This window comes from Sinocyclocheilus grahami, unplaced genomic scaffold, assembly GCF_001515645.1.
Source record: "Sinocyclocheilus grahami isolate Dianchi unplaced genomic scaffold, SAMN03320097.WGS_v1.1 scaffold295.1, whole genome shotgun sequence".
NCBI lineage: Eukaryota > Metazoa > Chordata > Actinopteri > Cypriniformes > Cyprinidae > Sinocyclocheilus > Sinocyclocheilus grahami.
Window position 1 is genome coordinate 1,369,399 of NW_015505474.1, and position 24,849 is coordinate 1,394,247.

General features: G+C 36.7%; 1 protein-coding gene across 3 annotated transcripts in view; it reads left to right on the forward strand.

Moving 5' to 3' along the window:
* LOC107600991 (GTP-binding protein 1-like) overlaps positions 1–24,849 on the forward strand; it is a 50,911-nt gene that overhangs the window by 7,883 nt on the left and 18,179 nt on the right. For 2 of the 3 annotated variants that reach the window (XM_016292995.1, XM_016292996.1), the window contains one exon: positions 3,060–4,356. In XM_016292995.1, the coding sequence (XP_016148481.1) occupies positions 3,060–3,170 (111 nt within the window). In that variant the 3' untranslated portion in view covers positions 3,171–4,356. Of the gene's footprint in view, positions 1–3,059; positions 4,357–24,849 lie in introns of those variants that run through there. The other variant, XM_016292997.1, reaches the window with a different exon arrangement.

Below are 24,849 nucleotides of genomic sequence, written 5' to 3' on the forward strand. Positions count from 1 at the left end.
TTATATATATATATATATATATATATATATATATATATATATATATATATATAAATAATCTTTAATAATAAATACAGATAAATAATAATGTTAATATAATCTGTTATTATATTAATAATAATTTATGCTCTTTTTCCGCATCACATTTTCATTCTTTTAACATTTCCTTCGGGCTGCATGTAATATTCATCTCCAAACGTTCATTCACAGTTACACCCCTTGAAATTTCTCGACCCTTTTCATCTCCAATATACCATTTTTGTTTTTCTGTCTATGGCTCAGTGCGGTAGACAGCAGGGGGCGAGGAAACACTTTGTAAAGATTGAAACAGAGAATGCGGAGGAAAAAAAAAAGTTAAAAGGACTAGAAAACGGGGTGTGAAGGGAAGGTAAAACGGTTTAAAGCACGTTAAGGTCAAACTCTTTAAGCTTCTTAAAATTTTAATTTGCTGTAGTGTAAATCACAGGTATTAAGAGCATTACTTTCAAGACTATAAAAGACATTAGAGTCTGTAATGAATTAGGCTGGTTTATTTCATGAACAGCATTTAAATGAGACAAATCACCTCTGAAAAGCTCACGACTCTCTCATTTACACTTAACGGTTAATTGATTTTTCCATTAATGGTCACTGCAGAGCAAATTCTGGGTATGTTTCTTTTTAAGTAGTGTTCAAATAGTGAAATTGTCATTATTAACCATTATTGAGATGTTAAATTACAGGTTTACAAATGGAATCTATTGAAATTTGCTCAGTTAGTCAGTTACGTTTTAAATGGCCAAAAACTAAAAATTGATCATTTAAAAAAATAATAATACTAAATAAATAAATTGTAACTACCAAAACTAAAGCAAAAGAAGCTTTAGCTGATAAACATAAAAGATAATTGTATTACATTTTTAATGTATTTATCTTCTGAATTTGAGTTTTATTTGTTTTAATAAGAAGAAAATTAAGAGAAAAACAAAAAAACCTGGGGTAGAAAAATCAAAACTATTGACCACCAAGACCTACCCATGAAAAAGGATCTAAATATTTGGATTTCATCTTCTTTTTCAATTTAATTTACTGACATTTGCTCAAAGTCAATCAAGTCTTTAAAGGTGGGGTAAGCGATTTCTGGTAGCCAATGTTGACATTTGAAATCACCAAAACAAACACGCCCCTAGCCCAAAAGGGTCTCGCCCCTATTTTGATAGCTCCGCCCCACACATACGTACGCAACCCAGGCAACGATTAGTTCTGTGAAACAAAGCAAAACCAGTGTTACACCGTGTCTACACCGGACGCAAGTGGCGCGGCGCGACAAAATACTATAGAACTCATTATAATCAGTGATGCTGTCTACACCTTAGATATATATACATATCTATGGTCTACACTGGATGCGGCACGGCAGGGCACGACACAACAAATCCCCAACAGAAAACTGCTGCTGCGTTCTATTCATGACGTATTGACACAAATTTCAAATGATTTTCAACGGTCGCTTTGTCGCGTCCAGTGTTGACAGACTCCGATCGCAGGCCTTCCACTCCTTGAGTTCTCTCCAGCGCTGGAAAGCTGATCCGATATTTACACGGGTCCTACTTCTTGCCTTAAGCCTTCTGTTGTTCCGCAGACATTTTCTTTTGTTTTTTATCTACCATCTCTATCTTCTGTCGCTCGGATAATGTCCATCCTGTGCACTGAACCCTCTCTCCTCCACATCATGAGTAGACGCCCCTTACTGCTGATTGGCTTCAAGTTTGTTTTGCTAGTCGGCCCGAATCAGTTTTCTAAAGCGTTTTTGAAAAATCGCTTACCCCACCTTTATTTGGTAATAATTTAAATGGAAAAAGTGGGGGGAAAAAATAAGTTTTATTTGTTTTGCTAAGGGGAAAATGAAAAAAGGATTTGTATTTATTTATTTATTTAAAAAAAAATTTTTTAATAATTCAAACTGCCATAATTTACAGTTTGCTACTACAGCACAGTGTTGTTGGGGAAAACACTTCTTGAACAACATAGTATTTTTAAAGTGAGATTTGTCAATTTTTTTTTTATGCATTTTAATAAAAAAAAATGATTTGCTTTTAAACACGAAATTAGCAAATCAAAAGAAAATTGTACTTTTTTTAAAGAGAAAATGTCAAAAATCTGTATTTTATTTATTATAACTGTTAATCACCGTTTCTTTCCTATTCATGGAAATGACAAACTGACAAAAAATAAAAATCTTTCAAATTGACATTGTGCGTTACTGCCTTCAGTTTGTTACTACAGCATGTTTTTTCTTTTTTATTAAAGGGATAGTTCACCCAAAAATGAAAATTTGATGTTTATCTGCTTACCCCCAGGGCATCCAAGATGTGGGTGACTTTGTTTCTTCAGTAGAACACAAACGAAGATTTTGAACTCAAACCGTTGCAGTCTATCAGTCTTATAATGTAAGTGGATGGAATACATTAATGTAAGGGACGATACATTGATGTGTAAAGACACAAAACGATCAGTCTGTGCAAGAAACTGAACAGTATTTATATAGTTTTTTACCTCTGATTTTCACTGCAATGTCCGAACTGTCTGAACTCAGCGCGTCCTCCTGAGCGCGTTCTCGACAGCTGGTGCGTGAGGCGTCTTCTTGCTTTACGGCGGATCGCAGACTTATAAGTGCATATCCGCCATCTATCTCTCAAATGGACCATTGACACTATCTACAATCTCAATTAGGAGTGTCAATGGTCCACTTGAGAGATAGGTGGCGGTAATGCTTCATTATTTTAATTTGGTTTTGTTTGTGTGTTTCGTTTATTTTTTACTCCCAAAGCCGTGATTCCCATCCACTTACATTATAAGACTGATAGACTGTAACGGTTTGAGTTCAAAATCTTCGTTTGTGTTCTACTGAAGAAACAAAGTCACCCACATCTTGGATGCCCTGGGGGTAAGCAGATAAACATAAAATTTTCATTTTTGGGTGAACTATCCCTTTAACGACAAACTGTTTTTAAACCCAAACCTGACAAATAAATAAATATGAAAGCATCTAAACAATTGGTTTGCATCGTCTCTTTTAGTTGAAGTCTGGTGGAAGTGGTCGACGGCGTGGTGGCCAACGGCACACAGGGAAATCAGCACAGAGCAGCACTGGAACGACTGCTTCAGCAGCTGGAGTGGGCGGCAACTGAGCTTCCTCCATCTCTGCCACCCATCACTACTGGTCAGCTGCCATTAATGTTTTAAGTGAACACCAGAGGGCAGTAAAGCCTTTTTTTTCTTTCTTTTTTTCTTCTCTCACTAAACCGGACTGAGCTATTTCTCCCTAATTAGAAATGTTCATCTCAGCTGACACAATCGTGCCAAAACCCTGACTGACAAGCGGCTGTTGTGTTCCTCGTCCACCCGCTCTTTTTCTTTTTCTCACCCTTATCAAACCCTTTTTACTTAATCTGTTGGAGTCTCAACATCCTGTAATAAACACCCTGAAATCCTGGATTTTGTAGCCGGAATGTTTCCCCGAGGACCCAATTAAGGAGCCTACGACTGAATCCCTGTTTGTGTTCAGCAATTTAGCTATTTTTCATGTCATTTTCCTCCTTCAATTGAATTTGGCAAACGCTAACGCAGATGAAAGGGAGAAATCTGTTCTGCTTGTCAATCTCTCATGCCCCCTCATCCTCTTCTGATTTTAATGAGTGTTGTAGCTGCCGAGACGCACAAAATCACGGCAGATAAAACCGGTCCCTCTCAGAGTGTCACAAATTAGGTGGCTTTCTTCGCTCCCGTGTTGCTTTTTCATTTCGTGACCCAGCATTACTTTCAAAAGGTCTCACCTTTTCAACAGAGAATAATTTTTTTTTTTGCGTAGAACGGGAAGCTAACTGAGATGACATATGGCATATAGTTCGGATTTCATTTGTCGCTTTCTCATTAAACCATCTTTTCTATCTATTCTTATTTATTCTAAACTCTTTTTAATTTAATTTTCCTGTGCAAGACACTTTTGACCCAATCAAAGCGAGAGTAGACCTTGAATAAATTCAAATAAAATGACTAATTCACCCAAAAATGACAACTCTGCCATCATTTATCCACCGTTCCAAACCAGTATGACAATTTTTTTTTTTTGTGGAAGAGTTGCTTTATTTTCTGTGAAATTACAATAAATAGAGATTTTTATTATTATTTTGCCTCACAAAAGTGGTCTATAAATATGGAAGCGGTTTCCACCACAGGATAAAACAAGGTAATTGGGACTTTTATCTCACAATTCGGCCTTTTTTGCTATTCTGAATTTATATTAGAATTGCGAGGAAAAAGACCTGAATTGTGAGATATAAACTGAGAAAAAAAGTCTGAATTGCGATACATTAAACTGAGTTTAGATTTTGCAAATTTTGAAAATGTTTTCTCCCAAATCTGAGTTATCACGCAATTCTGACTTTTTTCAGAATTACATATCGCAAATTTACATATCGCAGTTCTGTTTTTTTTTTTTTTTTTTGGTTTCCACCATGCAATAAAACATACTGTAAAAAAGTTAATTATGACTTTTTATCTCACAATTGTGAGTTATAAACTTGCAATTGCGAATTAAAACATAATAATTTTGTGCTATATTCTCAAGTCTTCTCAAGTCAAATAATAGCTTCATTTGAGAAACAACCGATATTTAAGTCGTTGTTTACCGATATTCTTCTCCAACTGTTAATTGTTGTTAGCAGATCATTCAGGTTTTGTTATTCTAGAATGATTTGTATACAAATTATAAGTTCATGTCTTATGGAGATTTAGGGTGGACGTAAGGATTTTTTAAAACTAGTTTGTTTCTTACCAAATGTCTTCAAAAGACTTGGCATATACTATAAATGTCATATGGACCACATTTATGCTGCTTTTGAAACCTGAAAGCTTCAGTTCCCAGTCTAATTGTGAAAAGAGCAACTGTTGCACTAAGGAAAGAAAGTCATAGTGGTTTGACATTAGGACATTGGGGTGAGTAAATGAGCAAATTTTCATTTTATGGGGTGAACTAATCCTTTAAATATGAACCTAAATTTAAGTTAGTGCTCCTTTGAATCTGTAATATATATTCACATATCTGTATTATGCCTGCTTGGGGTTGCATTCGATATAAAATTTGTCAGGGAAAGCTGTGGTGAAATGCTGTAAAGGTCTCGAAGTGCCCTGTTAAAAAGGCAGAAAGATCAATGATTAGCCGTGAAGTGGAGAATTTAAAGTCTATTTATTACTGTAATACTAGTAATACTAGTCCAGACCAACAGAGTTTAACATAAGAAACATCAAACCTTGTCTATCCAGATGTGGTTTCATAATTTCCATTGCCATTTTAAAATGAAAGAAAAACTCAGTGCCTACACAATAGCTTTCATTTACTTAGTATTCATGAGCCCAATGTATGGCATTCACACAAGGCATCGTTCAAGGCGGTTCTGGTTCTTGTTCTTGGGTTGATCTGCTGTTCTTGTCTTTTGAATCAATAAAGGTGACCCATAAGGTCTGTACTATCAGGGAGATCTTTAGACATTGATTTTAGTTTTATCTGAGGCAGCCAAGTAGATTTGAACCTCTTTATACTTATACTTTTATTTTTATTTTTTTACACAAGATCTCTAAGCTCAGTCAGAATAGCTTACAAGCCCTTAAGTTATTTAAAATAAAATTTTAATACTTGTTTTTATCTTCAGGAACCTGAAGGATAATATTATTATTTTTTATTTTACTTATATATATATTTTTTCTTTCTTTTTTTCCCCTCCCCCTTGGGCTGGTACGTGATTAGATTTTTAGACAAAAATTCAAGACATTTAGTTTTAGAGCGTTCCGTGCATTGTTTTTTTTTGGCATTTTCCTTTGGATTCAGTCCCTTATAGTGCGTGATTTTGTTTTTTGCATTAAAAATGTATGTTATGTTCAAATAAAAAAAAAATATATATATATATATGGAATTTGTGTTGCAAATCCTTTTGAATAAAATAAAACGTTGTACAAAAACACTTAATGCAGTTATTACAGTTGCTTTCCTGTAATTTGACAAAAAATCTAAAGATTTTACTTTAACTGTATTTAATATATACTATTATGTCTCTAGCTTGTCTAATGTGAAACAACTTTTCCTCTGAGGAACTACTGAACTGAATTATTTGTAAACATTTGGTTTATTCGCCCTCAGACACTCATTTCTAATTTGTTGTTCACTCTTCTCTCCAACATGCCGAACAAAAACGCCATAAAAGAATCAAATTACTTACTGTCCCCAGCCCCACTGCTGTGTAAAAAGATATGAAACTCTCTCAGCCAACAAAACTGAGGTATTTAGGTAATTTTGTCAGAACTCATTGAAGTGGCGGCATTAAAATGCCAGCCGAACATCAAGCCACATGGTCAAACAGAGTCCCACGGTGCCCCTATTGCCTTATTTCCAGCCCTTTATGTCCCTGCTTCCCCAGAGGGGACGGATGTGAGTCTTGTCACTAAGATCCCAATAAACATTTTATTCAAAAAGCCAATTTCAGTCCGCGGCATGTGTCACATTGGCATGTTCAATTGGTTTTTGATGCTCCAGTATGTGGACAACAAAATGTTTTGACTTGAACTTTGGTCTGTTTCTCACATAAAGCTACAAAGTATCTTAAAAAGACTTGTAATATACCATGAAAGTCATTTTATAAACTTTGATTCGAAGCAAAAAAGTATTTTAAAATCAGTCAAAAACTATTGATTAAAAAAATTATAAACTCTCGATTTAAAGATGTTGATTGTGTATATAGTATCAACATATTTTAAGTTTATTGCAAAATATGCATACAAATATATAGCTGGTTTGAGAACCCGCTTCATGAGAGTGGGTGGGTTTTTCACCAGGAATTCCACAGAATTATTTAAAGTCGCAGCTCACAGTAGGTCTGTCTTTAATGGTTTATAATGGGTTATAAATTCCATTATGGCGAAAATGAATGGGATTATTACTTCCAGAACCCGAGTGTTATGCACTATGCGTACCCTTGATGTAAAGTCTAGGCAGCAAAACATCACCAAAGTGCAATTCATATTAGGGCCACAAGAGCTAAAAGCGTCAGCTGGCATTGCTAACAATTAGCAAACCTGCTAACACTGGGCGTAACATCATATTACATTTAGTTAATGTTACTTTGCACCTGACGTTATAATTACGACTTCCCAACTTGTAAATACAAACTTCACAGGAAGCTACAATATTCTATTGGTCTTTTTTTGTTGTTTTATTCTACCATAGGTACTTTTGTTCATGGCTTACAAAGATGAGGGCTTGTCAGTGTTAGCATCTGGTTCAAATCAAATCTTCATTTACTTTTCGCTTCTTTCTGTGTAGAAAATATTGGCCTTCGCTTTCAAGGTCATGTGCAGAAACTGGAACGTTTGGCAGATTTGCTGTCCTCAGAAGTATTGATTATATTTCAGGATCTAAGGCTGCTTAGCGTTTATTAATTAGAGCTCTGCCTCTCATTTAAAGCATGACTGGTTAATCCTCTGTGCATTATTTTGCGTATTGGCAGGACATAACCACAGGCTAATTAACAGAAACCATGTTTGGACAAAGCAAAGATGATTGAAGCTTCCTCTTTCAAAACAATGTCATTCTTTGACTTTGTTTAGTCTGCCTTTCCAAGATGAAAGACTTCATATTTTGGGGGTTTTCTTTGTTCAATCAAGCCTAGTATATTGCCAATTTGTAAACATACTTTGATAGCCATCTATCTGTCAGGCTTCCCCATGTCAACTACAGTTCTGTGTTTATTTGGCTGGTTATAAATACTTCAACCAGATTCTGTTATCCTTACATGGCTATAACTACAACTACAACTACAAAAAAAAATATATATATATTGGTTATTCTGATGAAAAGTTTCACTTGCAATCTTTCAACTCAGAGCTACACAAAATTAGTTCTTATACAGTTGTGTACCATGTGCTTTTTTAAATATTAAAGTATAAGCCAGTAGAATTTATAGATACACAAGATCTGCACCAGAAACATTACAAATCCACTGATTTCAATAGGGGTGGTTTGTTGCAAGGAGAAAACATATATGCACACAAGTGGTGTGCAGGTGCACATGCATGACCAAAATAAGAAATGTGCTGGGTAAATAAGTTCAGACCACTCATTTGCGTCAAACATGGTTGACAGCTGTTAATGCACAATCACTGTTTTAGATCGACTAACTGTAATACAAAACATTAAAATAAAATCTTGCTGAATTTATTTTTGAAAATGATGAAAATTCATATTAAAAAATAAAGAAAAATGAAAATGTAAATATTAGCATTTTAAGTATACTATAAAATAATTCTGTTTTTATGTAATACTTTTTATTATAAAATATAATATTAGTATTGCACTTATATATATATTTATTTTTATTTTATTAAACATATCTTTTTCATAAATGTTTCACCTATATATATATATATATATATATATATATATATATATATATATATATATATATATATATATAGGTAAAATATAGGTAAAATATAAATTTAAAAACAAATCAAATGTATAAAAAATGTAATTTAGGTAAACTATTAATTCTCCAAAAATTTTTTTTAAATGAAATGTACATTGCATAGTCCCAAATGATTCAAGTTACCTCTTGCCATGACACAACTTACCTAACATGGGACAAGTTGTATTTTTCCCCCACTTGAGAGTTCTTTTTCAGTTGATAACAGACATCCTGAAATATAATTAGGCCTATTAGTTTTCCTTTTATTGCACAGAAGACAACTTTGCAAAATTTGCACAACTTACCTCATTCTCCCCAGTGTGCCACACAGACAAGTCTCTTACGTACATCCGCAAGGCCTCTTGTACCAGCAATCCACTGCAGTCACAGTTGTAAGCCATTTATAAATAAATGATCAGCTCTCTGCTGCTCATTGAGTCATTGTCTGTATCTCTGACTCACCCGCTGTCTATCTTTCCATCTCATCACAGATTTCTGGAAGCGATTTTCAGGGAGAGCAAATTTAGCTTTTGTTCAGGCTGAGAAGCATGTAAAAATAAAACATAATCCCACCAACAGAAGATTCCGTGAAAAGCTGCGTTTCTGTGATGAATGTGAATGATTTTAAAGGGCAAAATTTTTAAATACTTCAGCAAGGGATTGGTGCTTCATCCAGTCAGACACTAATCTCTAAGTAAATAGTGCCACTTTCATTCACGGAGGAGAAAGTGGTTCAATTTTACTCTTTACATTGAATTTCTGTCACTATTTTAGCTCATCAGAAATCAGTTTTCTCAGCATTAGTCGGTCAGTGGCAGATGTTTGGAAATGATGCAGCATAAGTCTCTGTGGTGGGAGATAAGCATTTTGCCTTTGATGAAAAGCTAAGCCTTTAGCTCTCAGTTCTCAGCTTTGGTTGCCGCCGTGGCTTGGCACGGAGGGACTGCCATCGTCTGGAGGGTGGCATGGCCCTTTGTTGATTGAGACTGTTTTAGTGGGCCCATTGCTGGTGGCTCGGATGGGCCAGTGATAGATCTGCCATGTCCAGGCTGGTCCATACGCTGAATGCCCTGGTGCATCTTGGGTCCTAAACATCCACTGAAAAGCAGTGGAAGCATTTAAATGGGCATGACTGTATTTTAAATTGCAGTGGCTGCCGAATGTAGTCCAAAATTATCTATCATCGAAAATTTTAATTAATCTTATGATTAATGCATGAGTGGTGGGAAGTTTTACTGACTCTCTCTCTGCAGTTACTTTATTAGGGCAGTAGATGACTGTCTTTATAGTCGAGTCATTGAGTCATTTACTCAGCCGATTCATTCAACATAATGTTGTTACTATCAAAGAAAAAATCTTGAGCAAGGGTGCATCAGGTACTCGTAACTATGGGTGCTCCAGAAAGTGCCCGGACGTGGATTTTTTTGTGTAACAGGATCCACTTATTTTGTACAATGTTATTGTTAACTAAACAAATCACTCAAAACTATCACAAATCGAATATATAAATAAAACAAATAAACTTTAAATTAAAGTATTAAAATAACAAACTAAACTGAAGCAGAACAATTAATTAAATCTATATAAAAAAATGACAGAAGCACATAACAAAATTTCTAAAGCCTAAACTAAAATGAAAATGAAAACAACCTTCAACAATTTAAACAAAAATTAAGTTAAAATAAAGTGTTAAAGACAATTTATTCAGCAACAATCAACAGTCTTTATGAATGAGCAACTGATTTGTTCAACACAGTTTTGTTACTGTTAACCAAAACAAACTATTAAAAATAATTTTCGATAATTGAAATAAAGCTTACATAAAATAAAATATTGGATTAAAAAGAAAAATTGGAAATGTTGCCTTGGCAACTAAGTAATATACAGTAGGTTTAGCTTCAAGTACTTAAATAATGAACTAATTCTGAAAAAAAAATCTATAAATAAAAAACAAAGGCACATAAAATGATTAAAGCTTGAATTAAATCTAAAACTGAAAATCTAAAAAGCGAATTCAAAATATTAATAAATATTATATAAAAGTATGTAAATATTACAATAATTCCAGTTCAACAAAGCAGAATCTTTACGAGCGAGCCAATGAACGATTTATGACCAATTTGTTCAAAAACACAGATTCATTCAGAAAAGAAACAAAAGACTTCATGTCTTCATGAATGGCTGAATTATTCATTCACTCTGTTCCTTCTAAAATACTGTTTCATAAAGTAATGAAATTCCATTATTGTGCATTGCTTAGAGATGTTCAAAGATTCATACAACTGTGACTTTGTTTGGAAATTTTTCAAAAACAGACAAAGTAACTTGCAATAAAGTGTTTAAATACGTTCCTCTTAACTTCTTGTTTGGTGAACTTATATAAAAGTACACTCGCAGTCATGCTATTGGTCTGAATTCGGAACAACATTGTGATTGCAAGAGTCATATTGAATTATTTTGTAGGTCTAGAATACTGGATTCTGATTGGTCAATGGCAGCATTGAGCGCTCAGATGTTTCCAAACACTCACTGTTGTTGAAAATGTCATTGTGCGTATTGCGATCTATAACACTGGTTAATGGAGATGTGATGTTGCTGTAAATTACAGATTGCTGTACTGGTTCATCAAAACATGACACAGATGTTTCCCGACTGTGTTTTTGCTGTTAAAAAGCGTCTGTCAAGAAGAAAGTCAGACTGACAATAAGTGCAGTAAGAAGAGCTGCTGCAGTAATTTATGAAGTCTCTTTTTTTTTCTTGTTGCTTATTCACCTGCTTGCTTTCTTTCTCTCTCCATCTTGAGCACCATTGCCCCTTTATTCACATTTCTCTCAAGTGTGAAAACAGCACTAGAGTTCAGCACAGCCAAAATGAAACAGAAGGTGAAGGGTGCATTCTTTCTTATGATTCTTTCTGTTGATGTTATGCTTTGCCAGACCATTATTAATGCAGTCTGTATTATCACTACAGTTTGTCAGATGTTACATAAAGCCTTGGTTCTGTTGGTTCTTGTTCTGTTCAGTTATAGCCTGAAAAGGGAAAAAAATGGTGTTGGATTTGCTTTGAACAAAATACAGTGAACAATCAAAGGTGATTAAACTTAAGATGTCAATCTTAAGTTAAGAACCAGACAGTCACAAAGGAAAAACTTGCAATGCTAATTATGTATTAAATTGAATTAAACTGTATATTAAAAAATTTAATTAAATTACACTGTTAAAACAGAATACAATAAAATAAAAAAGATTAAAATTACCCAGAACTAAAATAAATTTTTTGTACCTCCAAATCTAACTAAAATAATAATTACTCAGGCATTTATTTTAGATTTAGTATTTGACACAATATATAGAAATAAAACTAAAGAAAATGTAAATGTTTAACATTTTATAATCTGCTTATACTGGGGGGAAAACTGGTGTTGAAACAATTTTCATTTAAAGTTTCAAAGAATCAGCAAATAACATTGAATTAAACTTAAAATTTTGAAGTAGAAAGACGGAAATAGTATTTTCTAGTAAAACATACTGGAATAATGCTTTATTTATAACGCTGAAAAATCATTTTAAAATTGCTCTGAGAAATTGAATGCCGATAATTAAATATAATTTTAATAAGCTGAATAGACAAACTGAAAATAAAATAGATATAAAAACTAAATCCTGGCAATCCAGTCTGTGTTGCTAGTACTCACAGTGATACTCACGTTGATGAAAAATATCATGGTTCAGATTCAAAATAGACCCTACAGAGGCACGTAAACAAACCAAGTGTGGACAGAAAGGTGTCCTAGTAGTGAACTCTGAATTAACTAGCTTTGATGGCTTTGATAAAAGGCGGAAAAAGTAATGGCAGCATCAACAAACTTAGGTGAACCCAATCATGCTTTGCAAATATTAATTTTGTTATGTCTGATTCCTTTTAACTTCCATTATTTACATAGGTTGACCTACTTTGTTATTGTGGTATAATGAAATGCTTTCAAAACACATTTGATTTTGATGCAAAAATAAATCTTTGATCTCATGAACTCAATTTTGCGTTTTGGGATCTTCTGCCTCTTCGCTAGGAAATATTCACCACAAATAGTCTCATATCAGTAGAAAATTACATTCCTGAGGTGACTGGTCAAGAGGGAAAACAGGTGTATGGTGAAAATTGGAAGGAGCTTGATGAAACCCTTTTCCAGGCCCTGCATGGGTTACTGATTTTAGCTGGGGTTTATAAATCAAAAGGTGTAGCAATGGGGATCCTATTGAATGCTAACACTGTCAGAGCCACATTTCCCGCTACAACGTCCCCGGAGACATTCCCTTTGATGACAGAGAAAGTAGGCCTATTTGATGTGAACGTGATAAATTTGCTGTGGTGGGGGATGTGTGGGGAAAAGATGTTAAAATATGGCCTCTCATTTACAGTGTGTCTCCCCGTGTGACTGTGGATTAATGCTTCTCTGTGAACGCTGTGTATTCAGGCTGTATGCGTCAAATACAACAGCAAATTTTACACTAGCAAAACCAGAGCTGAATTTCAGCATCTGGAGGAAAAACCGTTCAAAAAGTTTCTTGGTTTTGTTGTATGTTTCAGAAGATGTAAGAGTACCATGAATAATTTCCACAGATGGATAGTTATTAAAACAGATTGCATTCTTCATCAAATGTTGCCTTAAATATGCATTATGAATGAATTTGAATGGAATTAAACTAAGTTTGGAAAAATAGATCTGAATAATCTGCTGTTTATGCCAATCCGTATGTTAAGATATGAGCTCTAACTGCTGCAGTGCTAATAAATCGTCCATCATAAATGCCAGCAAGAGAATAATTTTCTTCTCACTGCAGAAGATGCCAACATCACCAAGCCATTTCATTGGATCAGCAGAGAAGCCACAATGAATGGCCAATTTGTGGCTTTGTAAGGACTTTAATCTTTGTCAAACACTATTCAGTCAAAATGACAAAAAATGCTTAATTGGTTTATTCAAGAAGCCATTGTCAGAGAGGCCAATCTCTAGCAACTATCTAGAGATGTTTCTGAGTGAAAATGGCTTAGAATTCATTATGCACATAGATGATTTTTAATACAAATTTCCCGTATGTCAGCCCATGTCTGCTAGTTATTATTTTTCACATGCAGCCTGCAGAAAACTGAGAAGATTCTCTCTCACTTTCGTGGCCATTACATTCTCTCAGAGTCAAATATAAGCTTCAGATCTGATCTGAGGCACAATTCACTAGGGAACTAAGCTGGGCTGTGTGATTACCACACTGAGACAGCAAGAGAGAAGCCAATGTAGCCATACTAAGAACATACCCAGTAAGAAAATACCCAGAATACTCCAGGTAGTCAGAGGAGAGAGACAAACAGGGAGAGAGATAAGACTGGAGAACATCAGACAAAAACAAGGTTAGAAGACAGATGCTGGAAGAGAAAAACAAGACGGGAGTTAAAAGGTTGAATTATAATTGGTATCAGCAGTTCTAAAAGGGATGGTTCACCTACAAATGAAAACACTGCCATTGTTTACTCACCCTCATGCCCTTCCAAACCTGTATTACTTTCAAGCTTGTTTTGCTGGTCATTAGCCAGGTCGAGTTGAGACTGTTAACTTTGAGACTGTTAACTGTTTAACTTTGAAATTTGAAACTCATTTAAAGTTGCCATCTAGTCATGATCCATGAACTTGTCCAACCTGGTTGATAAGTTGAGCTATATGTTGGGGTCAAGGTCAGCTGGGTTACAGCTGGTAGACCACCATGTTGGGGGCTGGTTTAGCTGGTCAACCATGTTCCAAAGTTGGTTGACCAACTTGACCACCTGGTATGACCTGGTTATCCAATTGGGAAAGAATTGGAGGAAATCCACCACCATTAATCAACACCATTAAACCATTGCAGCATTAAATTCCTGATTTGATTGTCCATTAATATAAGCAGTAAATAAATAAATAACTTTGAGACTGTTAACTGTTTAACTTTGAAATTTGAAACTCATTTAAAGTTGCCATCTAGTCATGATCCATGAACTTGTCCAACCTGGTTGATAAGTTGAGCTATATGTTGGGGTCAAGGTCAGCTGGGTTACAGCTGGTAGACCACCATGTTTGGGGCTGGTTTAGCTGGTCAACCATGTTCCAAAGTTGGTTGACCAACTTGACCACCTGGTATGACCTGGTTATCCAATTGGGAAAGAATTGGAGGAAATCCACCACCATTAATCAACACCATTAAACCATTGCAGCATTAAATTCCTGATTTGATTGTCCATTAATATAAGCAGTAAATAAATAAATAGTATGCTATAATATATTATAATAAAATAAGTATATTGTATATATCTGATTGCAGGCCCAACAAGAGTAAAATCGAAATCCGAATAATGCTTCAAAGACTCCTCACATTCCTGCTGAGCATTTTTCCCACCAGCATATAAAGGTTCTGATAAGTGAAATGATAATGTCAATGAAAAGAAACACCTCAGCAAAAGATAGCTAATATTTAAGCCCAAGGACAAAAGTAGAGAGATAGAGAGCAAGCTTACTTGGGATAAAAACTTTATAGAACCAGGCACAAGGGAATAGCATTGAGATGTGATGTATTAATTATTCTATTTTGGGAGGAAAATTTAGAGCAGGAAATATTTTACAGAACAGATAAAATAATTATTCATATTACATATATTTGTTCACCCCCATCTATTTCTGACATTCTTTTTGAGTCATACGCTACCTCATTTCAGGAACGCTACCTTATTCACATCCTAACCTGTGATAACCTCTAAAATGGTTCAAAATAAATAAATAAATAAATAATATATTGTTATTTTGTCATATATATACTGCAATTCAATCAAAATATTTTGGCTTTTAGTCCATGTCTATGAGCTTTACCACTAAATGATTAAAACACTTGTCACTGATTAGCAATAGCAAGTAGCAAAATGGCTTGCGAGCCAGTCTTCGGTTTTGCTCATGTTCATACTTAATTTCCTAACCATTAATTAAAAGAAAGTGACTGGAACTGGTTCTTTTTTAAATTTTAATCTTTGGTACAAAAGGTTTAATGTAGTTGTGTTGTCTATAACACATGCTGAAAGCTAGCTGTTAGCATTCCCATTCATCACAATGGCAATATCTTGGCTTAGACTCCTAAAAAGTACACAAACATGAGCACTGGTAAAACATCTACTGTAATATAAAGAAGTATTTGTGATCTTTGTTGCGTGCAGAAAAAAATGCCACCAAAATAAATGCCCACTTGTGATTATGTGATTGTGACTGTTAAAACATATGGGGTTGCAAAGGTCCAAATTTTCAAGTGTGGTTTTGCCAGTTAAGTCATTCCATATGTCCCACTCCAACTTCCTGTTTCAATGGGAAATCAAATGTGTCAACTCAGTAAAGAAAACTGCTCATCAAAACCCTTCATGGAGCCATTATGGGCTGGTTTTGGCTGCTGTGGCATTTTAAACCAACTGTGCAATAACACAAACATCAAGAGCCGGAGCCAACCACAAAGACCTCCGCCAAGCCGGCAATTTTATCACACATACTGAGAACACCAAGTACTAACCCTTTGTACATTACTCCATATCACTGAGACGAGATCTGCAACACACCATGAAAATCGTAAGATCACAGCAACATGAACTCTGTGAAATGGAGACAAGGGAATTTGCAGAAGTTGAAAACTAGAGGGTTCCTCAGTGTTATCCGTCTTGCACCCCTCCGGGAATGCTTTTGTCAGGAATGGAGGCTTGACAGCAGGAGAAACGGTAAACGATTTGACACTTCTCACCAGAGACCTTTGATTCACAGTTTCTTTGTAACTAAAGAGGTCTAAGCATGCAAAATAACTCACGGAGATCATTGTATTGTCAAAGGGAATTTAAAACCAGAATGGACAAGCCTTTGAAAACAGTAAGTTAATTTGGACCGAATAATATATGAATTAATTTTCTTAAAACACATTTTGGATGACTCAGGCCTTTCTAATGCACTTTGCGGTTTTCTGTACTCAAGCCGCTGCTTTATTCTCATGCCCATCTCACATATGTCTTCCTGCTGTCCTCTCCATCTGAATATCTGTCGGTCTTATTTAGTTATTATGGATCCTTGAACTGTATACTCTTAATATCCAAAGCATCTTTTGTTTTCATACTTTGCAATTGATCTACTCCACTTGGTCGAATAGAAAATCTCTGCAGAATCTATCTGCTCTTGTTCTCTCAGACCCAGTCAATGGATTTTGGCCTTATGGTTTTGCTGCAGACAGACTGTGACCCTGCTTCTGCAAGTGCATGATGGGAAGATCTATCAGACCTATCATTGGGAAATACAGTGCATGAAGAACTCGTATCTTCTGTACTCCCCTCAGTTTCTTTGCTCTTCCTTCTTTATCAGGTGGTCTGCTTTGATAGCATTTTTCCACTTCCCTGCTGGAAAAAAAATGGTCATACTGTTTGATATATGCTAGCTGGTTGGTTGCTAGTTCAAGGTGGCCTATCAAGTCAACCTTTGGCCCCACCAGTTGTCAGTCCATCTGTTTACACCCATGTTTACACCTGAATAGGAATGTTCACATTGTTAGAGAACTGTTTGTGCCAGATGTAATCAGGGGCACCTTGATCAGCTTGAACCAGCAACCAGCTATTATCTGATGATGGTTTTAGCCATAATTTCCAACAGGGTTATGACATTTCTCAGTCTCTTTCTTATTCACTGTCTCTTTGCACTTGCAATGTGAGTCACATTCTCAATGTGACTCAGCCCCATGCATGTTACAGAAACGCAGCAGTGTTTTCTGATAAAGGATGACCCCTGTGGGTTGAGTGGGAGGGAAGTGTTTGTTTGTGTGTGAGTTTTGGGGGTGGATTAAGAACCTGCTACTCGCAGGTCAATTACCCTATTAGCTCTCTGTTGGCATGCCCATTTACCATAACAACACACTCTTACCTCAGATTCCATTTCTGATTTAGAGTTCTAGAACACTTTTCGGATCCCTTTCCCTTGTATCCCTTTCACGTTGACGGAATTACTGGCAAATTCTCCTCAGATATGTCGTCCATCCTCAGAATGCTCATAGCGCCTAGATCAGGGGTTTTCAAAGTGTGGGGCGCGCCTCCCCAGGGTGGTGCCAGAGCATATATGGGGAGGCGCGGGGAAAAATTATAATAAATTAAAAATATAATTATTGAGTTCAATTATTATTATATATTATATTTTTTATTATATTTAAATGTTTTTATTTAAACGATACTAAAATATAAGTAAAAAATATGAGAAATATTTTTCACCCAGAAGGCCGTAGCTGTGAATTCGCTGCTGTTTGGCAAGCATATACAGGTATATGCCTATTAATACCGATTCAAACCTTCAACTTCAGGGCTTAAACCCAAAAGAAGACTATATGATGATCAGTATTTGAGTTTAGGATTTATGTGGACAGGAGCAGCTGATGAACCACAACTTTTATGTGTGGTTTATCAAGATATTTTGGCTAATGACAGCATGAGACCCGCAAAACTTCAGCGACACCTTGAAACCAAGCATGTTGAGGAAGCAGGAAAACCTCCAGAAACCTTTCAAGGTCAGAAAAAAATTGTGGAAGATTTTGTCAAATTAAATGGAAAGGCCACTGAAGCTTCATATCGCGTTGCATTGCGTATTGCCAAGGCAGGCAAAGCACATACCACTGGAGAGACGTTAATTCTGCCAGCAGCAAAAGACCTGTGTTCCGTGATGCTAGGAGAGGCCAGCGGCTTCTAAGATCGTTTCTGTTCCACTCTCTCACAACACAATAAGTCGGAGCATCTCAGACATGGCACAGGATGTGAAGGAGCAAGTTTTAGACAGCGTCAGACACAGCCCATTTTTTGCACTCCAGATCGATGAATCCACCGATGTGGCCAGCTGCGCTCAGCTGTTAACATATGTGAGGTATGTGAAAAACATGGACATTCAAGGCCGCCACAGTGGTCTCATATCGAGGGTTAAAGAGGTAGCTACGAGAGCCGTGTGGACCCACTGCACAATCCATAGACAAGCCTTAGCTGCCAAGAAGATGCCAAATGATTTTCGGAGTGTCCTCGATGAAGCTGTGAAAATTGTCAACCTGATAAAAGCACGGCCTCTAAATGCTCGTCTTTTCTACATTTTATCCGATGAACTGGGAGTGCATTACAAACAGCTGCTTCTGCACACCGAAGTCCGCTGGCTGTCTCGGGGCAGAGTTCTATCACGACTTTTTGATTTGCGTGAGGAAGTACTACTTTTTCTGTCAAATGTTCAATCCCCACTGGCGCAGCACATGAGTGATTCGAGCTGGATCGCAAGGTTGGCTTATTTGTTGGACATATTTGAATGCCTCAACATGCTTAATACATTATTGCAGAGCAGAGACTGCGATGTTTTCGGCATTTGAACAAGTATCCTCGTTGGGGAGAAAGCTGGATCTATGGGCCACTGGCGTGAAGAAAGGATGCTTGGACATGTTTCCTACACTGGCTGACTTCATGCAAGAGGCAGGCCCGACAGTGGTTCTTATTCAGCCTTTGGTCGCTGAACACCTAAGGGGTCTGTGTCAGCAATTCACACACTATTTTTCCAACGAGACAATCCAGGATGAGTCGATTCGCAATCCATTCAAGTTCAAGCCAGCAGAAAGTGACGCACTGTCTATACAAGACGAAGAGGCTTTGATTGATCTGACTAGTAATCATGAACTGGAGCAAATGATTACACACTCTTCCATTGGACATTTCTAGCTCTGTTCAAAATGAATTTCCTGAACTCACACAAAGAGTACTGAGGAAACTTTTACCATTCATTTCAACGTATTTGTGCGAATCAGGATTTTCTGCTATGACATTCATCAAGAACAAATATCGTTCACGTCTTCAAGTGGAGGATGACCTTCGTCTGTTTCTGACATCACTGCAACCACAAATTAGTCTTCTCTGTGCAGCGAGGAAACAAATGCATACCGCTCACTAAGGTAGGGATATAATTATGTAAGCATATTAATCAATAGTAGAGATATTTAAATTTTGGCATTGTTTAACGTTCTTTCCCCACTCTCTGTTACAGATCATCTGGCTGTTTTGACTGGGATGGACAGTTCTTACCCAATTTTTTTTAGCAATTTAAAATGGTAAGTTGTGTCAAAAGGGAGGCCCATGCACTGTCTTAGACTTTGAAAACCCCTGGCCTAGATAGTTGTATGTGGTATTGTCGTTGATGACTGCAAAATGCTATGTAATCTACTACAGTTGTCTAACAACCAACTTCAGAGCATCTTAGCCTTTAGTAGAAAGCGTATCTAGAGTCATTCCAACATGATTTGACATTCCGCATGAGGGTAAGTTTTGTGGGGTGTTTACTGACCCTGATCCTGGTACCCCCAACACTGCATTTTTTGCATGTTCTCCTCAATCTAAACACACCAGATTCAACACGTTCATAGAGACTCTAAGCCCTGAAATGGTGATGAATAAGGGAAACATCCAAAATTCATATGGGCAACACTGCTCTGAACTGCTTCATGCTGGGAAAAAAGTGTGGTTGCTACTGGATACCGTTTGATATGAATGAAACCTCGAACCATGTGGTTTAATGAGAAGAGGTATTTTTACTTTTCTCAATCATTCTCACCTGGTCAACATAAAAAATGGATTAAACAACCTTACACTCAGAAAAAAAGTACAAAACCTGTCACTGGGGCATTACCTTTTCAAACTTTTGTACCTTATTTCACCCCTAAAAGATTCAATTTAGTACCTTAAAAAGTACAAATTAGTACCTAAAAGATGCTATATTAGTACCATAAAGGTACATATTAGTACTAAATACTTGTACACCTTTAGGGGCACAACAGCTTGTGCCCTTGAAGGGACAATTTTGTCATTTTCTACCCTTAAGTACTTAAAGTAGTTATATGCACCCTTAAGGTAAAACTATCAAACTTTTAGAGGTCAATAAGGCACAAAGTTGTCCCTTTAAGCGTATACTACAGTCTTTGCCCATTTTTCTGACATTGTGTAGGCTTGCACTGAAAATGGTTGTGCAAGTTCATCACTCTCCAGCAGGGGACAGTACAAGAAAAACCCCAGTGCAACTGTCGGTTTTCATGCTGCTGCACATGTGCAAACATATCTGAGAAGGAAAGAGATTGACTGTGTGAATGTGTTGACAGTCTCAAGATGGGACTTTTCACAGGCCAGCTGTTAGCATTCTGGAATCTTCAGGGTCTTGTGCGCATAAAACTCCCTTCTCATTGACTGTCTGCTACTAACATTCATCACAGGACCAGCTCAACCCCTACTGAACACACCTGATGCAGGTCTGATATCATCATGTGTGTGGCAACTAGCGCACATGCCTTCAAGTAGAGAAAGGCTCACAGGACCTCGTTTATTTCACTCCGCTTCATGTTCTGCAGCTCCCCGCATGGTCTTCTCTCGTTACTGGAAGTCAACATACGAGAGATTAAATATTTTATATATCCAGTTGTTTCACTGAACGGAATGTAAAGTGAGCTGAAATATTATCTGGATATATTTCCGACAAACCTCAGAGCTGGAGCTATAATTTATGAAAACTAGAACCTAATATGTGGAAATCAGATACAGAGAGAGTCACTTTCTTATTTCCATCCCTCCTTTTTCCCATACTCCCACCCTGCTTCGCCTTTTATTTTTCATTTATCTGTTCTTTCTTTCGCTCTTTCCATCCATCTTTTCTTCCCTTTTATTCTCTATTTTCTCTTTTCCTTTCTTTCACCCTCTATTTTTCTGTCCTCGCTTCCATCCGTCCATCTTCCATTATTATTTACTTCCTTTCATCGTTCCTCTTTTTTTATTTTGCATCATCCCTTCTTCCATTCTTTCCTTCATCCCTACTTCCCTCTTGTTGTCCTTCCTTCTTTTTTTCTTACTCTTCCCATCCATCCTGGCTCTGTTATTTTTTGTTTCCTCCTATTCTTCATTTTATTTTCTTCCTTCATGCCACCATCTTTTTTTCTGTCCTTCCTCATTTTTCTCCATTTTTTTCTGCTTTCCTCCATTTTTCCTTCTTCTGTCCTTTCATGCATCCTTCCATTCATCCATGCTTCCTCCCTCTCTTCTTTTATTCTCTCCTCCATTTCTTTCTTTTTTTCCTTCCTTTCTTCCATAAATCCATCCTTCCTTAATTTTTCCTTTTGCTCCTTTTTTTCCTACACCCTCTCTGTCATTTTTCCCATTCTTTCCTTCATCCCTACTTCCCTCTTGTTGTCCTTCCTTCTTTTTTTCTTACTCTTCCCATCCATCCTGGCTCTGTTATTTTTTGTTTCCTCCTATTCTTCATTTTATTTTCTTCCTTCATGCCACCATCTTTTTTTCTGTCCTTCCTCATTTTTCTCCATTTTTTTCTGCTTTCCTCCATTTTTCCTTCTTCTGTCCTTTCATGCATCCTTCCATTCATCCATGCTTCCTCCCTCTCTTCTTTTTTTCCTTCCTTTCTTCCATAAATCCATCCTTCCTTAATTTTTCCTTTTGCTCCTTTTTTTCCTACACTCTCTCTGTCATTTTTTTTTCCCTATAAATGCCACCACATTTCCCTCCCTCTCTTCTTTATGCTCTTGCTCTTCTCTTTCTTTCTACTGAGTAATGTAAGATGAGTAGATGATGTACACTTATCAGTAGTGACGGATTACAATGTGGGCAGGGCTTAGTGAGAACACAGGCCAATGATGATGTTTCTTGTCGAGTGCTTCTCTAAGTAACGTTTCTCTTTCTCTCTGTCTTATTTACTCATGTACACGTAATTTCACTCTTTCAAAGAGCAGCGATCACTCAGTACACTATGACAGTCTGTGGCGAAGCGTGTCGTATTCACATTAATACTATTTAAAAAGCTTTTAGAGAAGAGAGGTGAATCAAGCCTGACACTTTTCTCTCCAGATACTATCGTTCTTCTGTCCTTCACCCTTTTGTTCATTTTTAATCTAATTTACCACATGACTCTTTCACTATATTTTCTTTCTCACCCATGCTGTTTATATATCATTTAGGTTTTTTTTTATATTTTTATTTTTGTATAGCTTTTTAGTGTTCCTTTAGTGTCTCATTACTCTTTTTGTGACTTCAATTCGCTTTGTCACGTGTTTCCCTCTATTTTCTTCCTGTGCACTTTTCTCGCTCCCTGTATCAGTCTTTCATGTCCTCTTCCCCTAAACCATCTCAATTCCCATCATGCCTCTGTCCTCTCAGCCTTGATTTCAGGGACTTTCCACTCTGAATCTGTCCATTTTTTTCTTACCTTTACCGTAATCCGCTTCTTTTCCCATTATCTCCATCTGGTCCTTCGCTCTCTTACTCCATCTCTTTCTCTCAGTCCCTCGTTCTTCCTTAGTTCATGCCTTCTGTGTGTTTAATCAGTCCGTCAGTTGGCATGCTCTGCAGGGGGAAGCTGAATTATTGATTGAAAAGTCAAGATGAAAAGGAGGTGAAGTAACAGAGGGAGGGGAGAGAGAAAGATACAGAGGCAGCTGCAAACAGAGGGACTGAGAGGAGAATGTGTTTGTAGGTTTGGAGATTATTTATTTCTAAATTATATGTGACTGTATGGTTGCCTTTTCAAAACCAAGCTGACTGTAAACAATTAAATCCTTTTATACATATTTTAGCCCATGTATAAAGCGACTTACAAAAGAGTAATAATTCATTCAATTTTGAATTTTATGTACGTACAATGGTGTGAAAAAGTGTTGGCCCCCTTCCTGATTTCTTATTTTTTTACATGTTTGTCTCACTTTAATGTTTCAGATCATCAAACACATTTAAATATTAGTAAAAGATAACACAAGATGCAGTTTTTAAATGAAGGTTTTTATTATTAAGGGAAAACAAAATCCAAAACTACATGGCCCTGTGTGAAAAAGTGTTTACCCCCTAAACCTAATTGGTTGGGCCACCCTTAGCAGCAACAACTGCAACCAAGCGTTTGCGATAACTTGCAATGAGTCTGTTACAGCGCTGTGGAGGAATTTTGGTCCACTCATCTATGCAGAATTGTTGTAATTCAGCCACATTGGAGGGTTTTCGAGCATGAACCGCCTTTTTAAGGTCATGCCACAGCATCTCAATAGGATTCAGGTCAGGACTTTGACTAGGCCACTCCGAAGTCTTCATTTTGTTTTTCTTCAGCCATTCAGAGGTGGACTTGCTGGTGTGTTTTGGATCATCGTCCTGCTGCAGAACCCAAGTTCGCTTCAGCTTGAGGTCACGAACAGATGGCCGGACATTCTCCTTCAGGATGTTTTGGTAAACGGCTGAATTCATGGTTCCATTTACCACAGCAAGTCTTCCAGGTCCTGAAGCAGCAAAACAGCCCCAGACAATCACACTACCACCACCATATTTTACTGTTGGTATGATGTTCTTTTTCTGAAATGCAGTGTTACTTTTACGCCAGACATAATGGGACACACACCTTCCAAAAAGTTAAACTTTTGTCTCATCAGTCCTCAGAGTATTTTCCCAAAAGTCTTGGGGATCATCAAGATGTTTTCTGGCAAAACTGAGTTGAGCCTTTATGTTCTTTTTGCTCAGCAGCGGTTTTCGTCTTGGAACTCTGCCATGCAGACATTTTTGCCCAGTCTCTTTCTTATGGTGGCATCATGAACACTGACCTTAACTGAGGCAAGTGAGGCCTGCAGTTCTTTGGATGTTGTTGTGGGGTCTTTTGTGACCTCTTGGATGAGTCATCGCTGTGCTCTTGGGGTAATTTTAGTTGGCCAGCAGGTTCTCCACTGTTCCATGTTTTTGACATTTGTGAATAATGGCTCTCACTGTGGTTCGCTGGAGTCCCAAAGCTTTAAAAATGGCTTTATAACCTTTTCCAGACTGATAGATCTCAATTACTTTCTTTCTCATTTGTTTCTGAATTTCTTTTGGATCTCGACATGATGTCTAGCTTTTGAGGATCTTTTGGTCTACTTCACTTTGTCAGGCAGGTCCGATTTAAGAGATTTCTTGATTGCGAACAGGTGTGGCAGTAATCAGGCCTGGGTGTGGCTAGAGAAATTGAACTCAGGTGTGATAAACCACAGTTTTAACAGGGGGGCAAACACTTCTTCACACAGGGCCATGTAGTTTTGGATTTTGTTTTCCCTTAATAATAAAAACCTTAATTTAAAAACTCCATGTTGTGTTTACTTGTGTTATCTTTGACTAATATTTAAATTTGTTTAATGATCTGAAACATTAAAGTGTGACAACCATGCAAAAAAATAAGAAATCAGGAAGGAGGCCAACACTTTTTCACACCACTGTATGTATTCATTTATTTTTATTATTATTATTTACATGTTGTTAA